A 24,872-nucleotide genomic window follows, 5' to 3' on the forward strand; every position below is an offset into this window, starting at 1 on the left:
TCAGACTTTGCAATGACATTCTTACTAAATAGTTTTGTGTTTTTAAAAGTATCTGAACCAAACCTGCCCTTGTTAGAGAAGTACTGGGGACACCATGAGTGATAAAAAAAAAACAAAAAAAACACAAGTAATAGATCCCCAGGAGACTCCCAAACCTCCATGTAAATTAGATAATCTCTCAGATTATTTACAATTTGGCTCACTGAGGGTGTAGGTTTCATAAAAATACTGAGCATTATTTGGAATTTAAACACTTTATTTCTAGCATCGAGGTTGAGACCTCCAATCCCAAGACTGAGCAGAGACTAAAACCTGAGCACACAGAGACCAAGACCAAGATTTTGAGGGCCTGAGACAGGAAGAGGCCCAAGAGGGCGGTGAGACTAAGATGGAGACCAAACTGAATACAGACTACTAGATAGTAACAAAGAAAGCATTTTCAGTAGTTGATTTAGTTTGAAAAAATAAGTCGCGGACTCACCCTCCTCATTGGACTTGGTCCTGACCTGGTCTAGAGTTAGATGGTCTCAGCTACTACACTACTTGTCCGTGTCTTCTCAGACTTTGTACAGTTGTCTCAGACTTTGATCATGTGGTTGTATTGAGAGCTGTGGTTGTGTGGTGTGTGTGTGAAGAGGGGACACTGGCAAAAACACTTATTTCAAGTCTCAGCGATGGAGCAGTGCAAAGTGTGGCGCAGTTGAAATGACTCCCATAGATGGTTGATGATATGCAGGTTTTGTCTGTGGGTTGATAGACCATTTAATTATGACCATCTGCTTGAAACGGCCGGCTGGCTTCGCAAATGGAGCTCCAGCACTCGCAGGGCGTCGATGCCCATCGAAGGTGGGCCAAGTAAACACATCAATACAAGTGAGCCGGGTGCAGCAGCAGCCTGAAATTGATGGGCTTGTTCTTCCACCATGACACAGCACTGGGTGATTCCAGACTTTGACTTTCTTACCAAGTACAGCGCTGAGTCACATGACTGAAAAACTAATGGAAGAACACTGCTGTTTTTTCAAAGCATTCTTCTTTTGATCCTGGTCATTATGGTTTAATAAATGTTTCACAACACTCTGCCTTATTTAACTGAAATGAATCAAAATTAAATCTCCCTTATATGTAGGCAGAGAAGCTAAGACTTCCGTCAGAGACTCAGAGTAGAGCCACTACTTACGCACATGCTGGTAAAGAGAGAGACAAGACATCACTCTGGCTAGAGAACATTTTTGGAATCGGAAAAAAAAGTGACCCTGATATTTACTCCACACACATTAAAGTTTTTACACACACGCAAGCAGAAAGATTAGAGCGTGAGGGGGGCGCCATATGTACCGCTATAAGCAGTGTAATGTTTGGTGCCTTGCTCGAGGGCACCTCAGCAGCGGCCAGTAGGTGAGCTGGCACCTCGCCAGTCTCCAGACGGCCATCTGCTTCCTCGGTTGATAGCGAAGCGATGGGGACTAGAGTCGGACGTCTGGTTTGCTAATGGACCGAGCAATAGTAGCCGCAGGTGACTTGTGGAAAATGATGAAGTGTGCAAGTTGGATTCCACCAACGTGTTATTATTTTATCAAGATGTGAATCTCGTTTGCAGACAAAAACAGGAGTGGGTGACCTGTCAGCAATAACCGGCTCTGGCCCACGAGGGACAGAAGGGTATATAACAGAACACAGAAGAATAGAGGCCTGTTGGCTTATTTAAGTCTTATATTTACATGTTTAATTTCAAACAAAAAAGTTCAAGTCTTCATTAACCCCGAAAGTCTGATCCTCATTTCCATTTTTTAAAAGGGTCTCATGATCATGGTCTTCTTATCACAATCTCCGCCACAAAAAAATCTCAGTTATGTTGTGGTTTAAACCCTGAACATCCTCTGTCTCCTCTTACTGCCTTTATCCAAGAGTCATGGTCTTGTTTTAGTCTCTACCACTAAAGGAATTTGGGTGACTTTTGTCCCCACTGCTAACTCCACCCCCCGAACTAGGCCACCAAATCAAAAGCTTTTTTTGTCTGGCCCTCCACCGTCGACTGTCTTGATCTAGAGTCCAACAAGAGTACGCTTGTTTCAACCACCGCAAGTCTTTAGTCTTAGTCTTTGGTTCTGAATCAAATGCAGTAGTCTGACGCTTTGAACATCGGTGAGTTCAACCTGTAAATTGCTAGTTTTGGGCAGCATAGATGACAGTCTGCACATTGTTGGCTTAGGTCACCACCCTGAGAGGAATCCATCCTGCCCTGGCCTCTCCTCCTACCATACATTCATACCGAAGGCCTGAGTGGTTGATGGTTAACAGCCACCAAAGCGACTCTGAAGTCGCACTAAAAATGTAGGTCAACATGACAGATCGAAGGGGCAGAACTGCAGCTTGTACCGACTGGGGTTGTATTTTAAAAGTCAACAATGCTGCTGTCTCTGGGTCCACAGATCTTTCAAAGCTATCACCTTGGTGAGTTGTGAATTTCAGCAACCACTACATCCAGTAACACTTCCGTTTCACCTGCCTTGATCAGAAGTGTTCCCTCTCAGCACATGTCACTGTCAACTCTGGCTGGTAGTTTACCGCACCGGAGCATGTCACTGGAGACCGGCTTTTCCAACCATAGAGATTGATGCATTTGGTGTTGCTTAAAATTAATCGCATCTGAAGGTGTGGCACTCTTGTTGGCAACATTTCGCATCCCTACTCTGACCTTTACATTAGTTCTCTTCAACCACTAACATGAATCACAGTTGTTTGAATGTTCAGCAAGCTTTGACCAAAATTTCTTTCAACTTTTTTCCTCTATTCAGCTGATTTAGGTCACTTCACAAATAGGGTCAATACCTGTCAGTATAAGAGTGTAATGTATAATTTGAATAAACAAAGCAGATTGTCACTCACAGACTTCCATCTTCTGCGAGGGACACTGAGCGTGTCCGGCATCATTCTTGGCCTGGCAGTAGTATTCCCCAGCATCCTCCTTTCTCACCCTTCGGAATTTCTGAGGAGACAGTTTTCTGAGTGAGATGACACCAGTGCAGCGTCAACAGGATGCAAATATGAAAAATGTAAAAATAGCTTTTGTTTTACAGCAGCAGATGAAACTCTTTGCATCCTCTCTCTCTCTCTCTCTCTCTCTCTCTCTCTCTCTCTCTCTCTCTCTCTCTCTCTCTCTCTCTATATATATATATATATATATATATATATATATATATATATATATATACATCTGGTTCACTTTGCCAGCCTCAAAATAATACTGTTAATCAAACAGGATGGAGGACATTTTACTGATATATTTTACAATAAAACACAAAGGTTCTATAAAGAATTGGATTTTCGTGTTGTGTTTTAAGCTTCATTAGAAATGATGTGTAATGATGTGTAATGTACGAGACTGAGGTGGTCTATATATTATATATATATACATATACATATACATATATATATATACATATATAATTTTCAAGAGCATATTTCTTTAAAAATCTGTTCTTGAAAACCTTCTCCTTCAGTCCTGGAAGCTTTGCCAGCTGTCACACAAGAACACAAAATGTCTCCCTGTGCCGTGTGTAAGCAGCAGGCTTCTCATTTGTCCCAGATGTGCTTTTTCAGTCCCAGATGTGACCAAGAGACAGTTATGACCAAAAACATTTCTTTCTTTTTGATGTTGATTTTACGTAAATATAACAGAGAAACATTTTTTTGTCCCTTCATAACAGTCTTACCAGACTTCCAGTGTCAGGATTGATGCTGTATGAGGAGTTGACGAACTTCAAGCTGATTTTGGGGTCCTGCGGAAGCTCCTCGTTGTCATGGAACCAGCGGTACTGAGGAGCAGGGAAGCCCTCGTTCTCTAGACAACGAAGTTCGGTCTGTGTTCCCACTGTGACGGCCTCAGGTACGCTGCAGCGCGGCACCACGGGCTTCACTGTCAACACGCAGACACGCGTCAGAAAGGTCCACCAACCTGACTTGAAATTGTCACTTGATCCTTCAGTCACATATATAGTGTGAAAAGTTCAAGTCTATAGGACAGATAAAAGCACAGAGTTTGATGTCATAAACTCTTTGCAATTTATAGAATAAGAGGAGCAAAAATATAACTAATAAACTGCTTGAAATGTAACAACTGTTGAAGAGAATGTAGAAGAAAGGGTTGGAGATTTCACTGAAACCGAATAGATGATGGCTGTTTTTTTTTTAAAAGGAGCCTCTAGGTGGCCCTCCACTGTAAAACAGAGGAGGAGGTGGGCTATGACATTTTCTAAAGGGACGCATCATAAACTGTGAATGTTGTGAGGGACAATCATCCCAAAAGAAAGACATATATTAACAAGTGTAAATGTTTAAACCTATAAAAAGCGTTCATATTATATGCATTTTATTTTAATAGAAAGCAAAAATAAAATTACTGTATGCACCAGAGGTTTAAGAAAAAACAATAAATTAAATGTATTTATTTATTGTGATATAGTTATACCACAAAAAAATGCAAATGTTGATGAAAAAAAAAACATTTTTGTCTTAAAAGAAGAACACGTACTATTAACTAGTCATGGCTCCAAAAGAAACAGGACATAAAATAATGAGAAAAATTGTTACATTTCATTTGTATAGTTTTAGTGTGACCTCATGAGGGCTGCAAAAGTACAGGCAAAGGACCACATGAGCACTTTGCCCAGGTCTGAAACAGACAGTTGTCATGGTAGACAAAGGCAAACTGGTGTCACCTGATGTGAGCTAACACTTGGGGGCAGCAGTGAATTAATCCTGAGGAAACCTGCCGCTAAAGGTTCCTTGGGATCAGAAGCGGAACATAGTTTGGCAGAACTCACTCTGACAAAACACGACCTTTTTAATTTGGCTGTTAACCAAATGGCTTTTGTTCCACAAAGAAGCTTATGTAACTAGTCCGAATGAATCAGTGTTTGTCAAAAGTGCAAGAAAATTCTCATCACTTACGTTTACAAAAAAAGGGTGCATTTATATTCAACACATTTAGACACAACGGCGAAGGTTTTCCAACACAGGGTGAGATTCCTAATTCTCTGGAGTCGCAGCAAGCCAGCGTGGCGATTTAAGGACTGGTGCGATGTGGCCCAGTTTCCTGGAATTAGTTTGAATTCTAGTCACAGCATTCTGCAGCAGCTCAATCTGCCTGAGATTTGTGACAATCATCTGCCCTAATGTTTATCATGGTGACTTGAGACACATCTCTTCGGTCTTGTTTAGTAAGCCCTACCCCCCTAGTACCATGTGACCCAGCTGACTTTGATCACGGAGTCCCACTGAGCGAATCATCCCATGACACGGCGGACATGAGTCGCTCATACGGCTGGCTGCCTTTTCCTCCCTCCACATGTACGACATGGCAGCACTCACACCAGGGACATGTCTCATCATCCAAAATGTCATCCATGTTTTTTCCTTTTTTCTTGTTAATCTGTCTCATAGCAAACTAGACAGACACATTTTTTAAGTTTCACCCTTAACATGTCTTTTCTCCCTCCATTATTTTCATCATTAATGAACTTTTTTATTTCAATAATTCAGATATTTTAAGATGCTTAGTGCATTGAAAAGACCTCACAGGCTTTTAGCTAGGAGGGCGTCTGCAAAACATGAAAAAATGGACGGCCGAGTTTGGCCGCCAGATTACGCTGGTATATAGCAGCATCAGGCAACCAAGCTACGGTTGAGAATCTGGCGGCCATTTTTTCATGTTTTCCAGACGCCCAGACGCCCTCCTAGCTAAAAGCCTGCCTCGCAAAGAAACGTTGTCTCTCACGCCAGGGACATATCTCATCATTTACAGCAAAGTCTCACCCTTATCATGGCTTTTCTCCCTCCATTATTTTCATCATTAATGCACTTTTTTATTTCGCTAATTCAGATATTTTAAGATGCTCAGTGCATTGAAAAGACCTCAAAGGCTTTTAGCTAGGAGGCCATCTGGGCATCTGCAAAACGGGAAAAAATGGACGGCCGATTCTCGACCGTAGCTTGGCCACCAGATTACGCTGGTATATAGTAGCATCAGGCAACCAAGCTACGGTTGAGAATCTGGCGGCCATTTTTTTCATGTTTTGCAGACGCCCAGACGCCCTCCTAGCTAAAAGCCTGCCTCGCAAAGAGCTGTCGTCTCTCACACCAGGGACATGTCTCTTCATCCAAAATGTCATAAATGTTTTTTTTTCTTTATAATCTGTTTTACAGCAAAGTCTCACCCTTATCATGGCTTTTCTCCCTCCATTATTTTCATCATTAATGCACTTTTTTGGCTCAGCGCATTGATGAAAAGACCTCACAAAGAGCTTTTTGTGTGTGGACCCAACCCAAGACGTTAATCCTGTGGGGCATCACTGATGCGTGAAGAAGTACCTCTCACTGCAAGACTAATCAGGATCTCATCAAAGTCCCTCTGATCATCAATGGCGGCCACCTCGCAACGGTACTCTGCAGTGTCCGACCGTGTGGTGTTGTAGATCAGAATGTTGGCCGGCTCTCTCAGCTGCGCTCGGTGCTCCAAGTCGCCTTTTCAGTTGCAAGAAAAAAAAACAAAACATTACAATTGATTCATTTATACACACAGCAGGTCAAAAACAGTATCAAAGGCCAAGTTCCTTCAAAGCGCCGTTCATCCCCGCTCAGCTCGCAGCTCTGCGCCGGCGTGATGGTGTTTTTTGAGAAATGAGTTTGCAAGCGGTTTACCTGCTATCTTGTTCTGAAAGTACACGTAGCTGGGGACGCCGTTTTTAATCTTTTTCCATTCAATCCTGGGGTTGTTGGTGGAGATGGACTCGATTAAGCAGGTCAGTTCGATGGCTGCGGAGGAAGCACAGGCGCGGCGTGAGCGCGCGAGCAGGCATTGCTAGTGAGGAGAGAGGGCAAATCCACTCTCACCAAATAGGTTGGAACCACTTACGCTCAAACTCGTTTGCCCACACAATCTTGTCTGTGGTTCGGAGGATTACTGCGACTGACGACGGAATGTGGCCTGTGGGAGAAACAAACACGAGTTAACGCTGAGCGACCCAGACACGCGCACTTTCATTAGCCAGGCGCCTAATAAACAATGGATTAGCCAGATAAATATAGAACCTTTCCAAGAGTGTGAGCGCCGGAGGAGGTAAACATATCTTATTAATCATTCTGACCATTAAATATTTACACCTGAGGCCAAAAGGCGCTGCGCTATAATGAACGTGTTCTGCTGAGTCCGGTCTCTAAACAGAGTTGGGCCACGGAGCGCCAGGCTGTTTGAATTACGGCGGTTAATTGGATAATAATGGAAGTGGCCATTGATCACCAGATGGAAAGTTCGCCGTGTTAAGTTGCGGCGACTAAAAACATGACAAAACACGTGTCCATAAATATTTGATCGCTGACACATTTTTATTGTTTTGGCTGGGCTCCAGCCTGCGGCTCCGGAATGAAACAGTGACCGAGGTTAATGTGCTGACTTTCACTTTCATGGCCGCGTGAGTGTCTGGAGCCGTTCCAGTTTGATGCGGCAGGACACGCTAAATGGACATATATCCTTCCCTGTTTTAATGAACCTCACCATCCCGTCCCAGGAGAAGGGCTCCGCTATCGACTGCCATCGCAGAGTTGCCATCAATCCGGAAGTGTTGACATGTTATTTTTTTAAACGCAATAATCAACATGACACACTTCCTCCACTTGCTTAACACGAATGGTTCCACGGCTGGAGGCAACAAATACAACAAAATGTGATGCCAGATTAGGCAATTGGATTTCAGAACAGGGAATAAAGGGGATGAAACTCTGTCACACGCTTGTATTACACATTAATTGCGAGTCACTGACAACATCACGGCATTAATAACGACAGGGATTTAAGAACCGCTCAGACATTAGTGAGACTTCTGTTGACACGAGCGGGTAAACAAATCAATTGATGGAACCTGGAGTGCACCCTCCAGCTTCCTTCTCAGGTCCCTCACCTTGAGGGGGCGACGATAATAACAGACGGCAGAAACAAATGCTGACGAGTAAATTAAAGCAACCACTAAATGAAACTATAAATTCTCCATTCCTGCGACTAGGAGCGGAGGCTGCTACCAGGAGAAAGTGATCTGAGATTGAAGTGTCTTTAAGCATTGAATGATAAGCACTGACATAAGTCTTCAAACCCAAAATGCACTCGCTGTACAGTTAAATAAAAAACCTGAACGACTCCAACAGCAGCTCCAACACTCAAAAAAAGCAATTGTTTGACCCCAAAAACTGACCAAGCTCTTAAGTTAGGTCAAAGGCTGTTAGCTAGATTAAATAAAACGAAAGCATATTCCAAGTTCCAAACAACTAGTTTCCCCTTTGGTAGAGCTTAATCTCCCAGGGTGACACAAACACCACTCAGCTGAACGTCAGTGAAATTGGTGGGACGGCGGCGCAGGAGAGGCCATTGCACTTGAGGACATATTTCTCAGGAACCAATAAATGGACTGTAGCGGAGTCTGCTGCCTCAGACTGTCCTTCAAACTGCTCCAGCCTCCAGGTGAAGTTCATAAATTTTGAATTATCGTTGACTGTGTAACTGAAGCCGCAGTCTGAGCTTTGTTTTCGTGTATACAGGCCTTTGTGAGGGCACTTCACTTAAAATGAGTTTTGCAGCTCCAGAGGAACTTTTTTGAGTAGCACTTCAATTTAATGCTGAAAAATCCATCAATATTTCTCTCTCAACAGACAGATATATAGAGAAACTTGATTCAGGATTTATAAAAAGTCGAGCTGAGACTGGTGATATGTTCACAAAAGCGGACCAAGGCAAACAGCAAAGGGAGGAAAGAAAAATTTAGTCTGCAGGAAGGATTTACAAGTATAAAAAGTATTCGTTTACATCTAAACATTTTGTGAAGTGCCAGCAGCAGCACCTCATCCAAGTTTGTCATACGACCCCCAATCTAACAACCTATCTCACTAAATAAAGACACTGTTTTCAGCACACCAAGCGACTCAGGAATTAATGATGCATACAGTGGTGGTTGCATGATGCATTCTACTGTGTGCTAATGGTAGGACTACTAAATATTAATTTGATGATGTGATGGTTTATTTATATTTTTGTTCAGTTTTGAACACATTCCATTACATGTTGACAACAACACTGAGAGCTCACTTATTAAAACAGTCAAGAACCTGAGTTTTTCTTGTAAGCAATAAACAAAAAATATAATTTAGCCACAATAACCACACATGTAAACAAACCAAAACCTTGTGAACCTTGTGTGAAGATATTTGTCATGGAAAAGTCCAACCAGCAGCAGAAGCAGGTGCAAGTCATGTTCATCAAATTTAGCAGCGAAAAAAAGAAGAAAAAAAACTCTGTACGTCATGAATAAAATAAATATCATAAAACAACATCTAAATGTAATAAAAAATTTTCTTTTTTCATAATAGAACTCTAAAGAAGATACCGGTAAGTGAAGTGTAAAAGAAAGTATCGCCATAAAATTCTCAAGTGTATTAAAACTGAACATCTTGCGGCCCACACAGCCCAGAGGTGTAAAACAAAAAACTTGAAGTGGCCCTCCAGGGGGCCCTCACGGCCCAACCATGGGCCCCTCATAGGTGAGGGACCTATGGATAAGAACCACTGCTCTACTGTATATTTAGACAGCTTCTTTGTTTCTTGCCATAATGCCACAAGTAAAATAATAACTTTATTTGACAAACACAATAAAACATAATTCATGAGTCTGGTGAATATGAAAACAAAGGTATGAGTACCAGTGCGTGTGTGACTGGGAAGTGCTGAGCGAAAAGGTGCAGCACTGCTCGCTCAGTCAGCAGTCTCAGGATCACAGCTGTGGAAGTGCTTACCACTCAAACTGATGTCAGTGTGGCACTTGAGGCTGTTCTCTGAAGCACTGGCTGGAAGAACACCAGCAGTGTGAACACTGAGCTGACCAGACTCTCAGTGTAAATGGAGAGCTTGTAGAGAGCAGCAATAATATTGGTCCTATCCATTTTAAATAATCTGAACGTTACCTTGCATAAACTGACTCCCCTAATCTAAATTCTTATCAAAGATAAAGGATGTAAATTAGATGATCACTCAGAGCCTTATATACAAGGCATTTCACAGCAATGTTTGACCGAACTGTCGCGGTCAAATGACTGCAATGCAATGTGACATCCCACTGCCTTGGTACTCACATGAGAGACTAGTAGAAGCATTTTTAAAATATTATTCTCCCTAATATCCCTGAAGGCCGTCCCAGGGAAGTGCGACTGAATTACGTATGGAGCTACTGGCTCAGACTGCTGCCCCCGCGACCTCAGCTCAGAAAATGGATGGATATTTTGCGCCACATCAAAACGCTGAAAGCTAATTTTACAGCTTATATTAAAAATGACCATTTTAAACAACAATCCTAATACAAAAAAGACGTGATGAACAATACTGCTGCGCTAACCATTTAGCCTGCAGCCTAGTGAGGACGACATAGAAACAATTATTGACCAATGATGCAAAAACAAGGAGGATTTTGTGGTGTTTTATTTCGATAATATAAAATAAGTTAGATTATAAGCTAAAGTGAGGTGAGATAGACAGTGAGAAAATGTGATGGGCAGGAGGATCAAATAATAAATAGCTAGACTATTTTAAAATCTTGAGGCAATAGAATAAAAAAAATTAAAAAATAACCCCCCAAGCCTTTTAAACACGGACGAAACCCACTAAGAGGACGAGGTTAAAGCCGTGCTATTAACAGGGCAATGAGTTCTCGCAAGTGAAAAGACTAAAAGAAGCTGGAAAAGTAAATGTTGAAAATGACACTGACATCGTATCTATCTCTTTAAATTCTCACTTCCTGTCAAAGGAGTGCGACCTATAGTCTGTTTAATAAATGGATATTTTGGTCAGAGTTGTGTTTCGGGTTATGGGTTTAGCGCCTCTGAGCAAGAGAAATACATTGTCTACATTTAATTTTTTTATCACAGACTTCGATCAATCTCGTGTCCTGATTCACAGCAGTGTTTTTCAATCGCTTCCTTCGCGGAGTGGCGTCAGCGCGGCAATAACGGCTCACATGTGCGAGAGATACAGCACCAAGGCAGATATGGAATGAGATTTAGCAAGTGAATTATGGTTCACGAGACCCCACTGGTGCACGGGTGATGATGTGCCTGAGAGCGATGGCTGCTACTGGTCACTCATGTGCGAAGCGCTCTCCATCACGTTTCTATATTTGGGGAAGATGTGCTCATTCGAATAAATGTTCAGATTTTGCGCGAGCTCTTCTTCAAGTCTGACAGTTTCTTTTTTTTTTTCATTCGAGGTTTCATTCGAAAACATCTTCTCAGCTAGACCGTGACACTAATTTACACAGATTAATAATGTGTCAAAACCCTGGGAACACAACAAACTGGGAGCAGTTTAAGCACAGATTAGACTGAAAGCATCTTTAATCACGCATCTCGCTTTCCTGCTGGCACAAAGAGCATATCAGATAAACTTAATCTTAGTTCTAATTTGGCCGCTCGAGTAAACTCCTTCAAGCGATCTGTGTTATTTGGAAATGTCAATGTTTAATATCAAGAGGCTTAATGCAAATCTTGTGTCAAAACCGCTGCAGCAGAAAGCCACTTCCAGGGTGACGATTGGTGCGTGGTAAACTGAGGAAATGGGAGAATCCCGGATGAGGGATTATAATTCCACAATGTCAAGGAAATACTGAGGGTAAACAAGTCTGCGTCAACCTTCTGCTATTGTGTCTGCATCAGACTCAAACGTCGTAATTGCCGAGCAGGCGACGGCGAGCGGCACCCATGCTGAGTAATGACGGCATGTTGCCGAGGCCCCCATGTGAGGAGGAGGCTGAAATTACACAATAATAATGTGTGTTCAACTGAGCAGTGCTTAAACACTGCGAGACAAAACCCATCTGTTTCCCTGGGGCGTTTGGACATTCTGACGAATTCCGGAGCGCCCGATCAAGGCGGTGACCCTGAAATGTACAACGTGACTGTGAGCTAGCTAGCATATAGCGTATGCACAGATGGAAGGGAACGAAACATGGGTCCCGCCGTGGCGTCCACTCGTGTCAGCACAGCTGTAGAGGCTGATGAGATTTGACTCCCAGGTCTCGGCTTCCGTCTTTGTTGCTGACTTTCCCACCCTGAACATCCACAAGATATTTTTAGCTCAGCAGTGACTGGACATCCCCTGAGACACGAGAGGAGCGATCCCCCCATCTGATTCTCACACAGGGAACATCAGGACGGAGCGCTGAAGTCAGATCGATCTGTCAAATTTGAAAATTCTCACTTTGCTTTGAACTGTCGCCATGGCAGGGGGATTACAGCAGAGAACCCCAGACACTCACACGGCTCTCATTTCTTTATTTGTTATCGCTTGACACCGGGACGGGTAATTAATTTAAGGGCCCTTTAGAAGGAGGGACTGAGGCTGACTTGGAAATACAAGCATAAATGTGAGTCAACATCAAAGAAGAAAATAAGCATATTTAATGTGAGAATATTAAACACCAGACTTTGAAATTATGCATGGAGAAGAGAGAGGATGAAATATTGCCGGGAAAATAACTTAAAAACAGGACAGCTATTAAAGAAATGAATAATAATGTGACATATTTAAATTTGTTTGTTTGTCATATAGATAAAAATGTGGCATGAAAAAAAAACTATAGCTGCTGGATTATAGAAAAAAATCACAATTATCTGCTTCTATTTTGGGAAATGCATGATTATTCTCTCTACCTGTATATATTATAAAGGGCACTGTTTATTGTTGATTCATGCGCAACAACAAGGTGTCAGTCAGTAAAGTTTCAGGAGTAACTTGCTCCAGTGTTTATCATACACAAACCTGGGTCAGATGCGGCAGTTGAAAACAAAGTGGCTGTAGATTAAATAACCATTATATACAGTGGGCCCCCAGCAATTCTCTGAATTCTTTCATAGAACACATCGACTAAACTAGGACTGTCAATACATTAAAATTTTTAATCTCAATTAATCGCATTAAAGGTGAGTTAACTTGTGATTAATAGAAAATCACTCAGACAATTGGTATCTGTTCTTAATGTAACTTAAAGGAAGATTTTGTCAAGTGGCCAATGATGATACATTTTTTTTATATTGGTTTTCTTTTCTGCTCCCTCTCTGTTGTTGAGAGTCACCACGGTAACGGCGCAAGATTGGAGCAGATCCCCTATCCCATCACTCTTATTTGATCTCTTATTTTTCCCCTTGTGCCTGGTGTTGTTCACCTCATGCATGTGTGCTCTGATCGCAGCGTTATTCTTGATTCTGTTTCTTGATTTATTCTCCTGCGTGTGTGTGTGTTGTACTTCTGTTTTCACCCTCGTGTTGTTTTGTTTCTGTCTCATGTTGTGCTTTCTGTTGCGGATTATTTCCGCTCTGTGCGCTCCTTTTTGATCTCCCGGTTCGGTTATGCCTTCTGTTGGATATTCTTGTTTTTGATTCTATTGTATATTGTATTTCAGTATTAAATCTTTGGCTTCCTCTCCTATTGCTGATTTACTTTCGTGAGGTTGGTTTTGTGTCCAGAATGTTAGCTGCACCCACCAAATTTTAGGAGAAAAATAGATCTTGTTCATACATAGTCCGCACCGGTCTATAAGCCGCTGTGGACAGGTCAGTGGTGCATTGGCTTAAAAACGCTTTTCAAAACTAGTTTTGAAAACAGGTTCCAGCATCAAGAGTGAGGAAATAGCGGAAACGAGCAGCGTAATACGCAGCGTCTTGATTTATCCACGCTGCTCTCACAATAGTCAAGGTGCAGCTCTCCAGCCAGGATCAAGTCAGCAGCCAAATACCGACTCGCTTGTGTTCACGTCGGAGTTTTGAGCCAAACGCATTTGTCTCCAGACAGCGTCTCACAACTGTTATTCACATTAAAGCCCTCAAAATGCGCGGTTTTCTCCCGCATGGCCCAAAGTTCCGACACCACTGTCGGTCTCAGCGGCTGCTTCTCGATTCCAGACATCCAGGAGATCGACACTGTTGGCGGAGCTATGGACATACAGGTGAAAACAGCGCATTCTGAGTGCTTCAATGGTAAATAAAAAGCCTCTGATTTAATCTCATTTCAGCCTGTAAAAATCCTTAAGCAACACTTAATAACACTCCAGAACAAACATCTACAAGCGTCTACAACAGAGAAGAGTTACAGATGTGGTCCGTCATTGTTAGCAGGATGCGGCTAACTGTAATTAGCATTAGCTCTGAGTCTTTGGCGTGCGTTTGCCTGAAATTCCTGTTTTATTCGGGACTGAAAACACAGGATAACTGCAAATATTAAACTTTAATTATCTGCTCAGATGACCATGCTTCTGAACTCACTTTCATAGACGTGATCAAGACCGGAGTAACCGACAAAGCAGTTTGAAGCTCAAAATGGTTAGTTTTCTTTTTTGGTAAACTGCCCAGCCCCAGCATGAAGATGAATCAGTCATCCACAGTAAGTGACAGAGATCCAGACAGGGGACGAGGAGAGTGCAGCCGGGTCGGTGCAGGTGGTGACACCTGTCAGGGGTGGTCTGTGACAGAAGCATCTAGAGGGGAAGAGAAGTATAGTGGGACAGTAGAGAGCGCTGCCATGGTGACTGGATCAGAGATAGAAGCAGAGATTCATGGGGAAGTACAAGATGAAAACACAGTAAGTTAAGAGGACAAGTTAAGAGATAAAGTATTGGGGATCAAATGGAGATGGGAGACAGGGGACATGTTGGGAAAAATAACTGGAGGTACCTAGTAAAAGTAGAGGAAGACACCAGTGACTTAGAAAACCAGGTTTGATGAAGCCGTTTCAACACACTGGTGACTGTAGCTCTACAAACATGGATTTCTGTTGTCTCTTCCCTCACTGTTCAATTTCCTTTTTGTCATACAGAAGCGTGTCACAGCTGCAGTTTGTTTTTCAAGCCATTAAGATGAAAGATTTCTGGTCTAATTGCTCTGCTGCGGTGTTCCAGCGTCACTCCAACATACTCTTTGACAAGCGGAGAAAGTCTAAATTTTCATGAGAGACCCGATGTGGATTTAATAATTCACGTCATTTTCTTGTTGCAGAGGGAAGCAATTAGTATTCTAATTATTTAGCAGCAGGAGGGTAAAAGCAGGTCGCTAGCTCTCGAGATATGAATCATTCCAAAAGCAATCCATGGCTTTTTATTAAAACATGCACTTGATGAGAACGCCAGGTTTCTTTCATCAACTGGTTTTGTTTTTCACAAGCTGGAGGAAACAATACCGTCGAGGCAGAGCTAAGTTGTTAAATGCAACATTCCTCACAGCTCCTCACAGTCTAATATTGTAATGACATATGTTTACTGAGCTATCATTAACAACTGTACATGTATGGAGTCCCACAGGGGTCAGAATTGGGGTACGTGCTATTCTTCCCTTTCCTCTCTCCAAAACGCCTCACACTGAATGCTTTTCAGCCTCATGCTTACAAAGCAGGCTACGTGTTGGTTGGCTCAAGGCCCGTCTGTTAAAGGTGACAGGGCATTTGCAGTCAGGACGCCTACGTTACGGAGTGAACACTGTGGCAAATTAAGGTCTGCAGAAACCCACTCTGCTCTTTGAAGAGCGTGTAAGAGCTCGATTGTCACTGGGAGCATGAAAAAACAAAATGCGGGGCTCATAAATATGTGAAAGAGATCTCCTCGCTTCGTAACCACTACTTCATCGCGATTGGAGATCAATCCTGTCCTGAACATATATTGGCACCTATGAAGAAAAACCACTTGGTGATGCTCTCACGAGACACATTCAAACCACTTTTCTTCAATAATCGGCACAATTCCAAGGAAACGGTCACAGAATATGAGGGTAATCCGCCAACTGTGACCTTGTAAAGTCAAAATTAGCACTCACTTTCAAACAAGATCCCTGGTCCACTCACTGTCAAACTGTGAAAGCTACTGTTGTTTCCTTGTGGTCCCACTGTTTGTTATAGATATGGGTATTACGCGACTACGCTGAAATGATCAGAACTCATCCCAGACTCCCTCGCACGAGAGCAAATGTCACCCGTCAGCTCTTTCACACGAACGCCGGCTAACTCTGACGGTTTGACTTTTAGCCCTCCTACTCTGAAGCCTCGATGCATCAAAGGGAGGAATAGTGGTCTTAAGTGGGTCTTAAACTGCTCTCCACTTCCTCTTGACATCCCGAACACAGTCGCATGATTGTACTTTGCCATTTTATTGTGCGCTTACAGGATTTTCAAGCAGCTCAGACACGACAGACTGAACAGTATCAGCTAAATAGACATTTTACTGAGAGAAACGATGATGTAGTATCTTCAGTTCACCCACCCACTGGGTAAGTTCAGGTTTTCGTAGCCCCATGTTTGCAGCGGATTTGTTTGTTTTGCATTCTGCTTTGTACACTCTTGGGTCAAATAATACAATATTGTGTGTGTGATATTGCAAAGAACCCAAGTAGATGTGCTTTGATTGTGTTTAGGGACAGCTTCTAAAAGCTGCTGTGCACAGCAGTTGGTTTTTGGTTTATTTGCCTGATCTAGATACAACTCACTCCAGTTTATTGATTATTTTAATGTCTGAAGAATGACTTAGATATTATGGAAAATATCATTTACATCCAACTGTATCTATATCTATATCTATCTATATATCTATATCTGGTGGTGAATATTTTGCCAACAGATTCTAAGGGTAAAACATGATGTAAAAATACCTACTCTGTAATAATATTCTGAAATGAGGAGTAAAGTTCAGTACCATCTACTGAGGAAAAAAAACAGACATATAAAATGGGGAGAAGTAGAATATGTTATTTAATATTTAAATTATTTGGATACATTCGTAATAAGTATATTTATTTTTTGTAGTTTTGCTTTGATTTCATAAGGGCCTCATAAATACAGACAAAGCATCAGCGCTTTAGCACCAATGCTGGGATTTCACCCCAACTTTTTTTTTGTCAAAATGTAGTGACTTGTGACTCATCAAAGTCAGTGCTCCCTCAGCGTCAGTCAAGTGAGGTCCTTGAAAGATGTACAATGCACCAGTGATGGCTGATGAGGCTTCATGAAACAGTGTCCTCATTTTCAGAGCTCAGTAGGCAGCGCTCTCAGTTTAAAAACGATGGGACACTTCATAGAAATGGTTGAGATTTTTGAGCAGAGAGTGCCATCTAGTGGGCTGTAAAAATAAGGATACTTAGTAATGTGCTGATGAGGCTTCATGAAGCAGCATACTCACTTCCAGAGATCAGTAGGTGGCGCTCGCGATTTGATTTTGAAATGATGTACAATTCCCTCGCGATACGAGCCACTTAAACACTGCGCTATCCGCAGCATTAGTCAGCAGCAAATGCAGCTTTCAGTCATCTAATCTAATACGTCTGTTGATAACGGATGGCAAACTGGGAATAACTCTGGATCAGATACTGGTGTCCATTGGCGACGTATTGGGGTCAGTGAGAGCAAGGGACGGAGAGCTTTTGGAGCAACTGTCAAAGGAGATATGAGACCATGGCCACAGCCTGCACCTTTGTAAAGCTCGTCGTGAGCAGGCTTTTAAGCGAGGGGCCGTCTAAACTGCAGAACACGAAAAACGGACGCCCTAACTGTGCGATTGTTAGAAAGGTTGTTTCCGCCCGATAATTCCGCTGAATAACATCCACATTCGCAGATTCTCAACCCTTTTGCAGGCGTAGCTTGGCCATCGCGAGCGCCAAGTTTGTTTGCTTAATTTCGCAGTTTTCCACATCGAGTGGCGAGTCGTGACACGTGCGGCATGGAAGCGCGCTCTGATTGATGGGACGTCTGAAGCTGATGACAGAAGGAAACAGCAGATACGTTCCAAACTTTAAACAATCGTTTGCAAAACTGATATCTTTTTGATCGGAAGAGTATTTTGGCATTTCTTTTGACACAAAGCCAACTCTTCCCGTCCACCCACATTATTTGCGTTTTGTTTTTCACTCAGATGTGTATTTGTTATTTATTAAGTCATTTTTGTACAAATAGATGTTTACAGCTTCTTTTTTACGAAGCAAGTTATTAAGTCAGGGTGCGGGTCTTTGGACGTCCTGTTTCAAAATCCTGGCTAAAAGGCAGACTGTGAGCCAGAAAATATGCAATCGGGCAGACGACAAATCGAACTTTCCCATCTGTTCTGGCATATCGAGTAAATCACATTACGACTGTGTTCACTATGAAACACTTCAACGCCTGCTAGCTCCACGGTAAGAGACTCCTTTAACTGAAGTCATGTTTGCCAAGCCTCAGGCCATGCATCTCTGAAGGAGAGTGACAAGGAAAACACTAGGAAAGAGTCTGTGCCTTGAGTTGCGAGGCACAGTAATCTGAAGTGTTCTTCGCAGCTTTATTGCCGCTGTAAAAAAAAACAAAACATAAGCCTTATGTCATTCAATCGATGTCCGTTTTTCCTATTTTCTGTGGTCACTAACTCTGGGTCGGGAATGAATTAAGAGGATCTTGTGCATGTAGTATGGATTTGGAAGGTGTCCCAACACGCTTGGGAGAGATTATAATTCCAACAGTATAGAATCATCTTCCAAGTCTTACAGTGCTACAGACATACACAAACAAACACATGAACCCATTCTAATTTCGGCCCCATCCAAGTTGTGCAACCATGAAACACAAGGCATGGAATTACGAAATAATCCACTTCAAGAAAAATAACAGTGACTAATTTGATCTAATAGCTTTAATCATTTAATAAAGTCTTGCTCAAATCCAATTTGTGAAACGGTGACAAGGCGACCTTTGCAGGGTTCCCCTCCCCCGTCTCTCTGTGGACAAACAAGCCGCCCAACGACACCAAAGAATAGCATTTCTGCAGGTTACCTCGGTGTATATTGGAGCAACTACAACCAGGACTAAAGTGCACACTCCTCCATCAGACAAAAACGGGTCTTTCATCATAAACAAGATGTGGGTCATGGGAACGACTGACCATCATTAACAAGACAATGTGCCCCTCATTATTAATCTTAATATAATAGCAGCCACAACAATGCCAGCGCTCTATGTGACACACATTGAAGAGCAAACAGGAGACAATATTTTGGAAATTATCGGAAAATAATCCCAGCCCTTGTTGGAAACTAAAGACTGGCTCATGTATAATCCCCGGGTTATTCTCCTCCATGGACAAAGAGGGCCTATTCGCAGAGAAATGTCCTCCTAAATAGCCACATTCTGGAATCCTCTTATGCACAACATATGAAAACAACCCACTTTCCCAGCGACCACTAATGTTGATCCGCTGCTTCTATAAAAAAAAAACTTTGTCCCCAGACATTCCAGCACAGCTCCTCAAATATTCCGTGGGCCTCAGAGATTCACATCATGCTGGAGGGAGTGTGTAACAACTCATGGATTTAAATGAGACCCTCAAACTGCCGAACACGCCAACTGGAGAGAAAGTTCATTTGTGTTCACCGCTCACACAAACATCCTCAACACCAAAATGCAACTGGTCCCTGGATGACCCTATAGCCATTCATGAATCTGCCCACTAGTCTCCACGACAAAGTGACACCAATCCAAAACTACTCGGTCAGTTATTTTCTATGTGAGGAGCTATTCAAGCAGGTAATCCAGCAACTATCTTCCATCTCTATGAACGATCAGTGACCGTTGCAGCTACATGTATCTGAGTTTGTGATTATCAGTAATGACAACGCTAATACGGAAATTAAATGTATCTCAGTCGGGATCAATGTTGCTGTAATAAGGCTCACTCATCTAGCTGAAACTTCACTGTCACCATCATCTATAGATTCTTCATTATATACTTAATTTTGGAATGAGAACGTAGCAGTCAAACGGAGACACACGTACTGTAAACTTGCTTTTCGATTGCGTCGTAAAAGTGTCACCCTGTGATATCATCATAAAGAAGTGGCAACGGTCATTACAAAGTACCTCCTCTGGTATGCTCTTGTTTCCAAGTGGAGCAAGAGGAGCCTATCCTACGTATCTTATCGTACAAGTTTGTCGGCACGTAATTGACAATAACAAGAACCGGCATATTCACATTTTAAATGTCTTATTTGAATGTTTTTAATGTTTTGTTTTGACACTTCTGGATGGATGCACGATGGTGATGATGGATGGACGGACGGACGGACGGACAGACAGAGAGACAGACAGACAGATAGATAGATAGATCGATAGATAGATAGATAGATAGATAGATAGATAGATAGATAGATAGATAGATAGATAGATAGATAGATAGATAGATAGATGGATAGATAGATAGATAGATAGATAGGATCCAGGATCAGGACCCAGTTCAACATGAGAGATACCTGACAAGTTATAGTTTCATTCCACATCCCCACAATTTTCACAGCGTCAGTTATGGGTCTGGACCCTGACCACAGTGTCATCGTGCTGATAAATGTTCCTCCTCCTGTCAGATGCTACTTCTTCACTTGATTTACACTCACAGCAGCCCCCCGGGTCAAAAGTTCAACCCTTACTGATGCAATCTGCCATTCAGAAACATCCCAGCACAACGCCGACTGTCACTCAGTGGCAGCGCGACCTCACGCTGAGAGCACCAGGACGGATGAGCCGCATCATCCTGCTGTAGCTACATTGTTGCTGTTGTTTTTGGGCAGCGATGACAAGACGTATGATGCTCACCATGCAGGCCTCTGCGGCTGACTGCACATTTCCAGCGGAGGACCTGTTCGCCACATGACAACCTTTTGTTATCCTCAACTGCTCAACTAAAACATGAAGAGAATCCTCACCTTCATTTCCCATCAATAATCCTACAAATAATTGTGAATAAAATCTCTTCTGTAGACTGTATGAGCCTTCAGTTCTTTCTGTTACGATTTTCGAGACTGCGAAACAAGGACAGGGTGTGTCAAAAGTATGAAGCATGAAAAATTCAGGAGACAAATTTGGGTCCAAAATTAGATACAATGGCGAAGAAAGTTTAAAGATGAATAATTTAGCGATTCAATTTGTAACTTATGTGACTTTATTATATAAATATCCAGATATTGGAGAGAGATAAAACATGGGCATTTTTGTGTTTCTCATTGTCACACTTGGATGATGAGTAACAGTGGTTTGCAAAAATATAGCTCAGTGATGTCATGCCGCACCACTCCAACAAGGAAACAATAAACAAATGCCTTCATAAACATGACACTATTATTCGTCAAGCACCACTCTCAAGATATTGTACGCCTGAAGAGTAAAGCAGCCCATGTCAAACTACTATCAGCCACTGTATCTACTCATTTTCACACATAAAGTCACTACAAACATAGGGAGCAGAATAATATAAGTGCTAAGGCAGACTTCAACAATGTATCTAGGATATTTTGAATAAAGTAAACACAAAATCAAGCAAATCGATAAGACAAAATGGCAGAAATTGAAGGTGATTTCTGTGTCTGACAAATAGCTCAAGAAAATCATTCAGTTTGAATCTGTCTATTTGTAATGACTGAAGTCAGATATATAAACTGAATAACACATGTGTAATTCCATTTCATTACTCTGTTGCAGGGCAATTCAACTTCCTGTGGGGCTATGATAAACCCTGGCACTGTCGTGAGGAGCAGTAAAAATATGTTGGAAAAAATGTGTCACATAAAATACCATACAATAGATAAATAAATAAAATAAAATGGGCAAGCTGTTTACTTATAGCAAATGGAGAATGCTGTGGTTCATCTAATATAAAAATAAATGTATTATTTAATTAATTAATTTAGTTAAACAAATTTATTAATATTAATCCAACACCTTAACCTTAAAATAATTAAATAAAATTAAATAAATTAATTCGTTTGGTGGGGTAGCAGACCATAGCCCCCAAACAGGGCAGCAGACAAGGACACATGGAGTTCAAGCATGTTGGAGCCTCACTTATTTACCGCGCGTGAGAGCTCCATTATATGTCCCACCTCATGAGGGTTGCTGATACTGACCTCATGAGGACCAGATGAAGACAGGCTGAGGGCCGCATGTGGCCCCCGAGCCACACTTTTGCCAGGTCTGCACTGCAACTACCGCTCTCCTCATTCATTTACATGCGGAGACGGTGCAAGAATTCAGTTGCATTTACACCCAAATAAGAGCATCTGCTAGACACTCGGGAGGAGATACTGGTTGTACAAAGTGAATGGAAGAAAAGCCAACCGCCATATGGTACCAAACTTTGAATAGAACAAGTGTGGACACGAGGGAAACGTACACACCAATTCAGCACACACACGTTACAGCTGGAGCTAAATATATGCTACGACGACTGACAACAAACGGTTAAGAGCAAACCTTTTCCATTCTTGGTGTTCAACGCGATAGTAGCCAGAAATGAAGCACAATAACACCTGCTGGGCAGCGCAGAGACTACACACCGCTATAGACGTCTGCATTAAAAATTAATTTTAAAGTCGCTAACTTAGCAAAACGCCGTGAAAACGATGCTTTTGCCTCAATGTCAGGCGGTTGGAGTGGAGCTAGCAGAGCTCGTGGTCAAAGGTTAGCAGGAGGCTTCTCGGGCTTTACGGTAGCGCACCAGGGTTTGTGAGCGGCGCAGCACAGATGTCTTACCTAAGCTGGCGAGGAGCACAACACAAGCACACAGTCGCTTCAACGCCATCTTGCAGCGTCTCGCAAATCGTCTGCGGTGGCGCACGCTCGGCTCCTGGCGAGGTTCGAGGATGGAGGCAGAAAAGACTGGTGGATGTTGCTATCGACGAGTTTCCATAGCTACAGCGGCGGCAGCGTTTGTCCTCGGCGTTGTCTGACAGGCGCGGGGATGAAATCACCCACACTCTTATACGCACACGCTCGCGCGCACACGCAATATGGCTCGGGAAGCGCGTCTCTGAAGGCCATCTAGTGGTCGTGTTTGTTCAAGCTTCATAATGCCCTCTGAATATTGCAACAGCCTTGATTCAGGCCCACTCGAGATAAATGCCTTTGTGTCTGACTGAAGCCAAAATCTGTCTGACACAGAGAAGGCGCTTTTGTGTTGCGATGAAATATTGAACAAAGTCGTGGAACACACGCTCAGAATATGTGAGGCTCAGAATTCCGACGCAAGGCTTTAGACTCAATCAACTTTATTGGATCACGTTCTTTTGAGACGTGAGCATCACAATGTGGAACATTAACTCCCATCCCATTAACTCTATCTATCTATCTATCTATCTATCTACGTCCATCCGTCCATCTATCTATCCATCTATCTGTCTGTCTATCTATCTATCTATCTACCTATCTATCTATCTATCCATCTATCCATCTATCTATCTATCTATCTATCTACGTCCATCCGTCCATCTATCTATCATCTATCTGTCTGTCTATCCATCTATCTATCTACCTATCTATCTATCCATCTATCCATCTATCTATCTATCTATCTGTCTGTCTGTCTGTCTGTCTGTCTGTCTGTCTGTCCGCCCGTCCGTCCGTCCGTCCGTCTGTCTGTCTATCTATCTATCTGTCTATCTATTTATCTGTCTATCTATCTATCTATCTATCTATCTGTCTGTCTATCTATCTATCTATCTATCTATCTATCTATCTATCTATCTATCTATCTATCTATCTATCTATCTATCTATCTGTCTGTCTGTCTGTCTATCTATCTATCCATCCATCCATCCATCCATCCATCTATCCATCTATCTATCTATCTATCTATCTATCTATCTATCTATCTATCTATCTATCTATCTATCTATCTATCTATCTGTCTGTCTGTCTGTCTGTCTATCTATCTATCTATCCATCTATCTATCTATCAATCACACAATGTTTCCATCCCCCGACTCGAATGTCCATTTTCTTTTATGCCGTCACATTTTAAGAATTACTCTCACACTCTTCATTTTGTGTCGCTTTGTGATTGTTCCAGGATTAGAGCGTTCATGCATTCATTCATGCAACATTACCACAGAAGCACAACAGTTTAGTGCAGACTAGTTTCCCCTGAAGCTCTTAAAACTGCAAGCCTCTCTCAATTATTGAAGCTTAAGTGCTAAAGAACTCCTGGCCCATATTCAACCTGCACGTTTTGCTAATTCTGTCAAATAAAATTTCCTCAATCGTTTCAGGCTCAGACAAGAAACATCTCGTTCTGGACGACAAATCTCACAACAGATTCCGATGAAGGTTGTTGACTAAACTCAGGCGGAGTCCCTCAGGGATCCACAGTATATATATATATGTATATATATATATATATAAATGAAAACGTTGGTGTGAGATTGTTCCAGTGGAACGGGAGAAATATCATGCTCAATATGATGTCATCTGGGAAAAAATAAATAAAATATGATCATGGCCTTTGTGCATCCATCCAAAAGCTTTAAAACAGTCACAGTGCTTTGCGTCACACTACGGCCGATCATTTGTATCAATTTCAAATGAATAACAAGGAAATCAGAGATGAATTGTTTCATTATCTTAAACATGGTGAGTTTGAAGAGACACAAGTGCATACATACTATAAAGGCGACCTAATCAACCTTCACTTTGGAGCTTGTACAGCACTTCTGATAACAAACACAATTGTTGAGTCATGAAAACAACACACCTGTTTCCTTCTGCACCAATCGTTGAGGGGATTCAACTCATAGTAATTTAGAGACTGATATACAGTGGTGCCTTTTTTCAAACGTCTCAAAATTCGAACAAAAATTTCTAGATTTTTTTGCTTCGGATTTCGAACGAAAATCCAGAACTTGCACGCCCCCAAAATAAGCCGGAAAAAACATAACGTGCGCGGACCGATCAGCTGACCCACGACGCGCTTTGTTATTGTGTATAACGCAGCCTCTGTATGCAGAGGTGTCCCGTTAGCTACATT

The 24,872-nt window shown here is 42.1% G+C and overlaps 1 protein-coding gene across 1 annotated transcript in view; it reads right to left on the reverse strand.

The window, feature by feature from the left end:
* jam3a (junctional adhesion molecule 3a) overlaps positions 1 to 22,985 on the reverse strand; it is a 24,331-nt gene extending 1,346 nt beyond the window's left edge. Inside the window, exons 1-6 of the mRNA XM_053873561.1 lie at positions 22,604 to 22,985; positions 6,917 to 6,988; positions 6,703 to 6,816; positions 6,373 to 6,525; positions 3,717 to 3,919; positions 2,890 to 2,989 (exon numbers count right to left, since the gene is read on the reverse strand). Coding sequence (XP_053729536.1) covers positions 2,890 to 2,989; positions 3,717 to 3,919; positions 6,373 to 6,525; positions 6,703 to 6,816; positions 6,917 to 6,988; positions 22,604 to 22,652 — 691 coding nt within the window. The 5' untranslated portion in view covers positions 22,653 to 22,985. The remainder of the gene's footprint in view (positions 1 to 2,889; positions 2,990 to 3,716; positions 3,920 to 6,372; positions 6,526 to 6,702; positions 6,817 to 6,916; positions 6,989 to 22,603) is intronic.
* Positions 22,986 to 24,872: the final 1,887 nt, after the last annotated feature.

The sequence above is a fragment of the Synchiropus splendidus genome, chromosome 8 (assembly GCF_027744825.2).
Source record: "Synchiropus splendidus isolate RoL2022-P1 chromosome 8, RoL_Sspl_1.0, whole genome shotgun sequence".
Lineage (NCBI taxonomy): Eukaryota > Metazoa > Chordata > Actinopteri > Syngnathiformes > Callionymidae > Synchiropus > Synchiropus splendidus.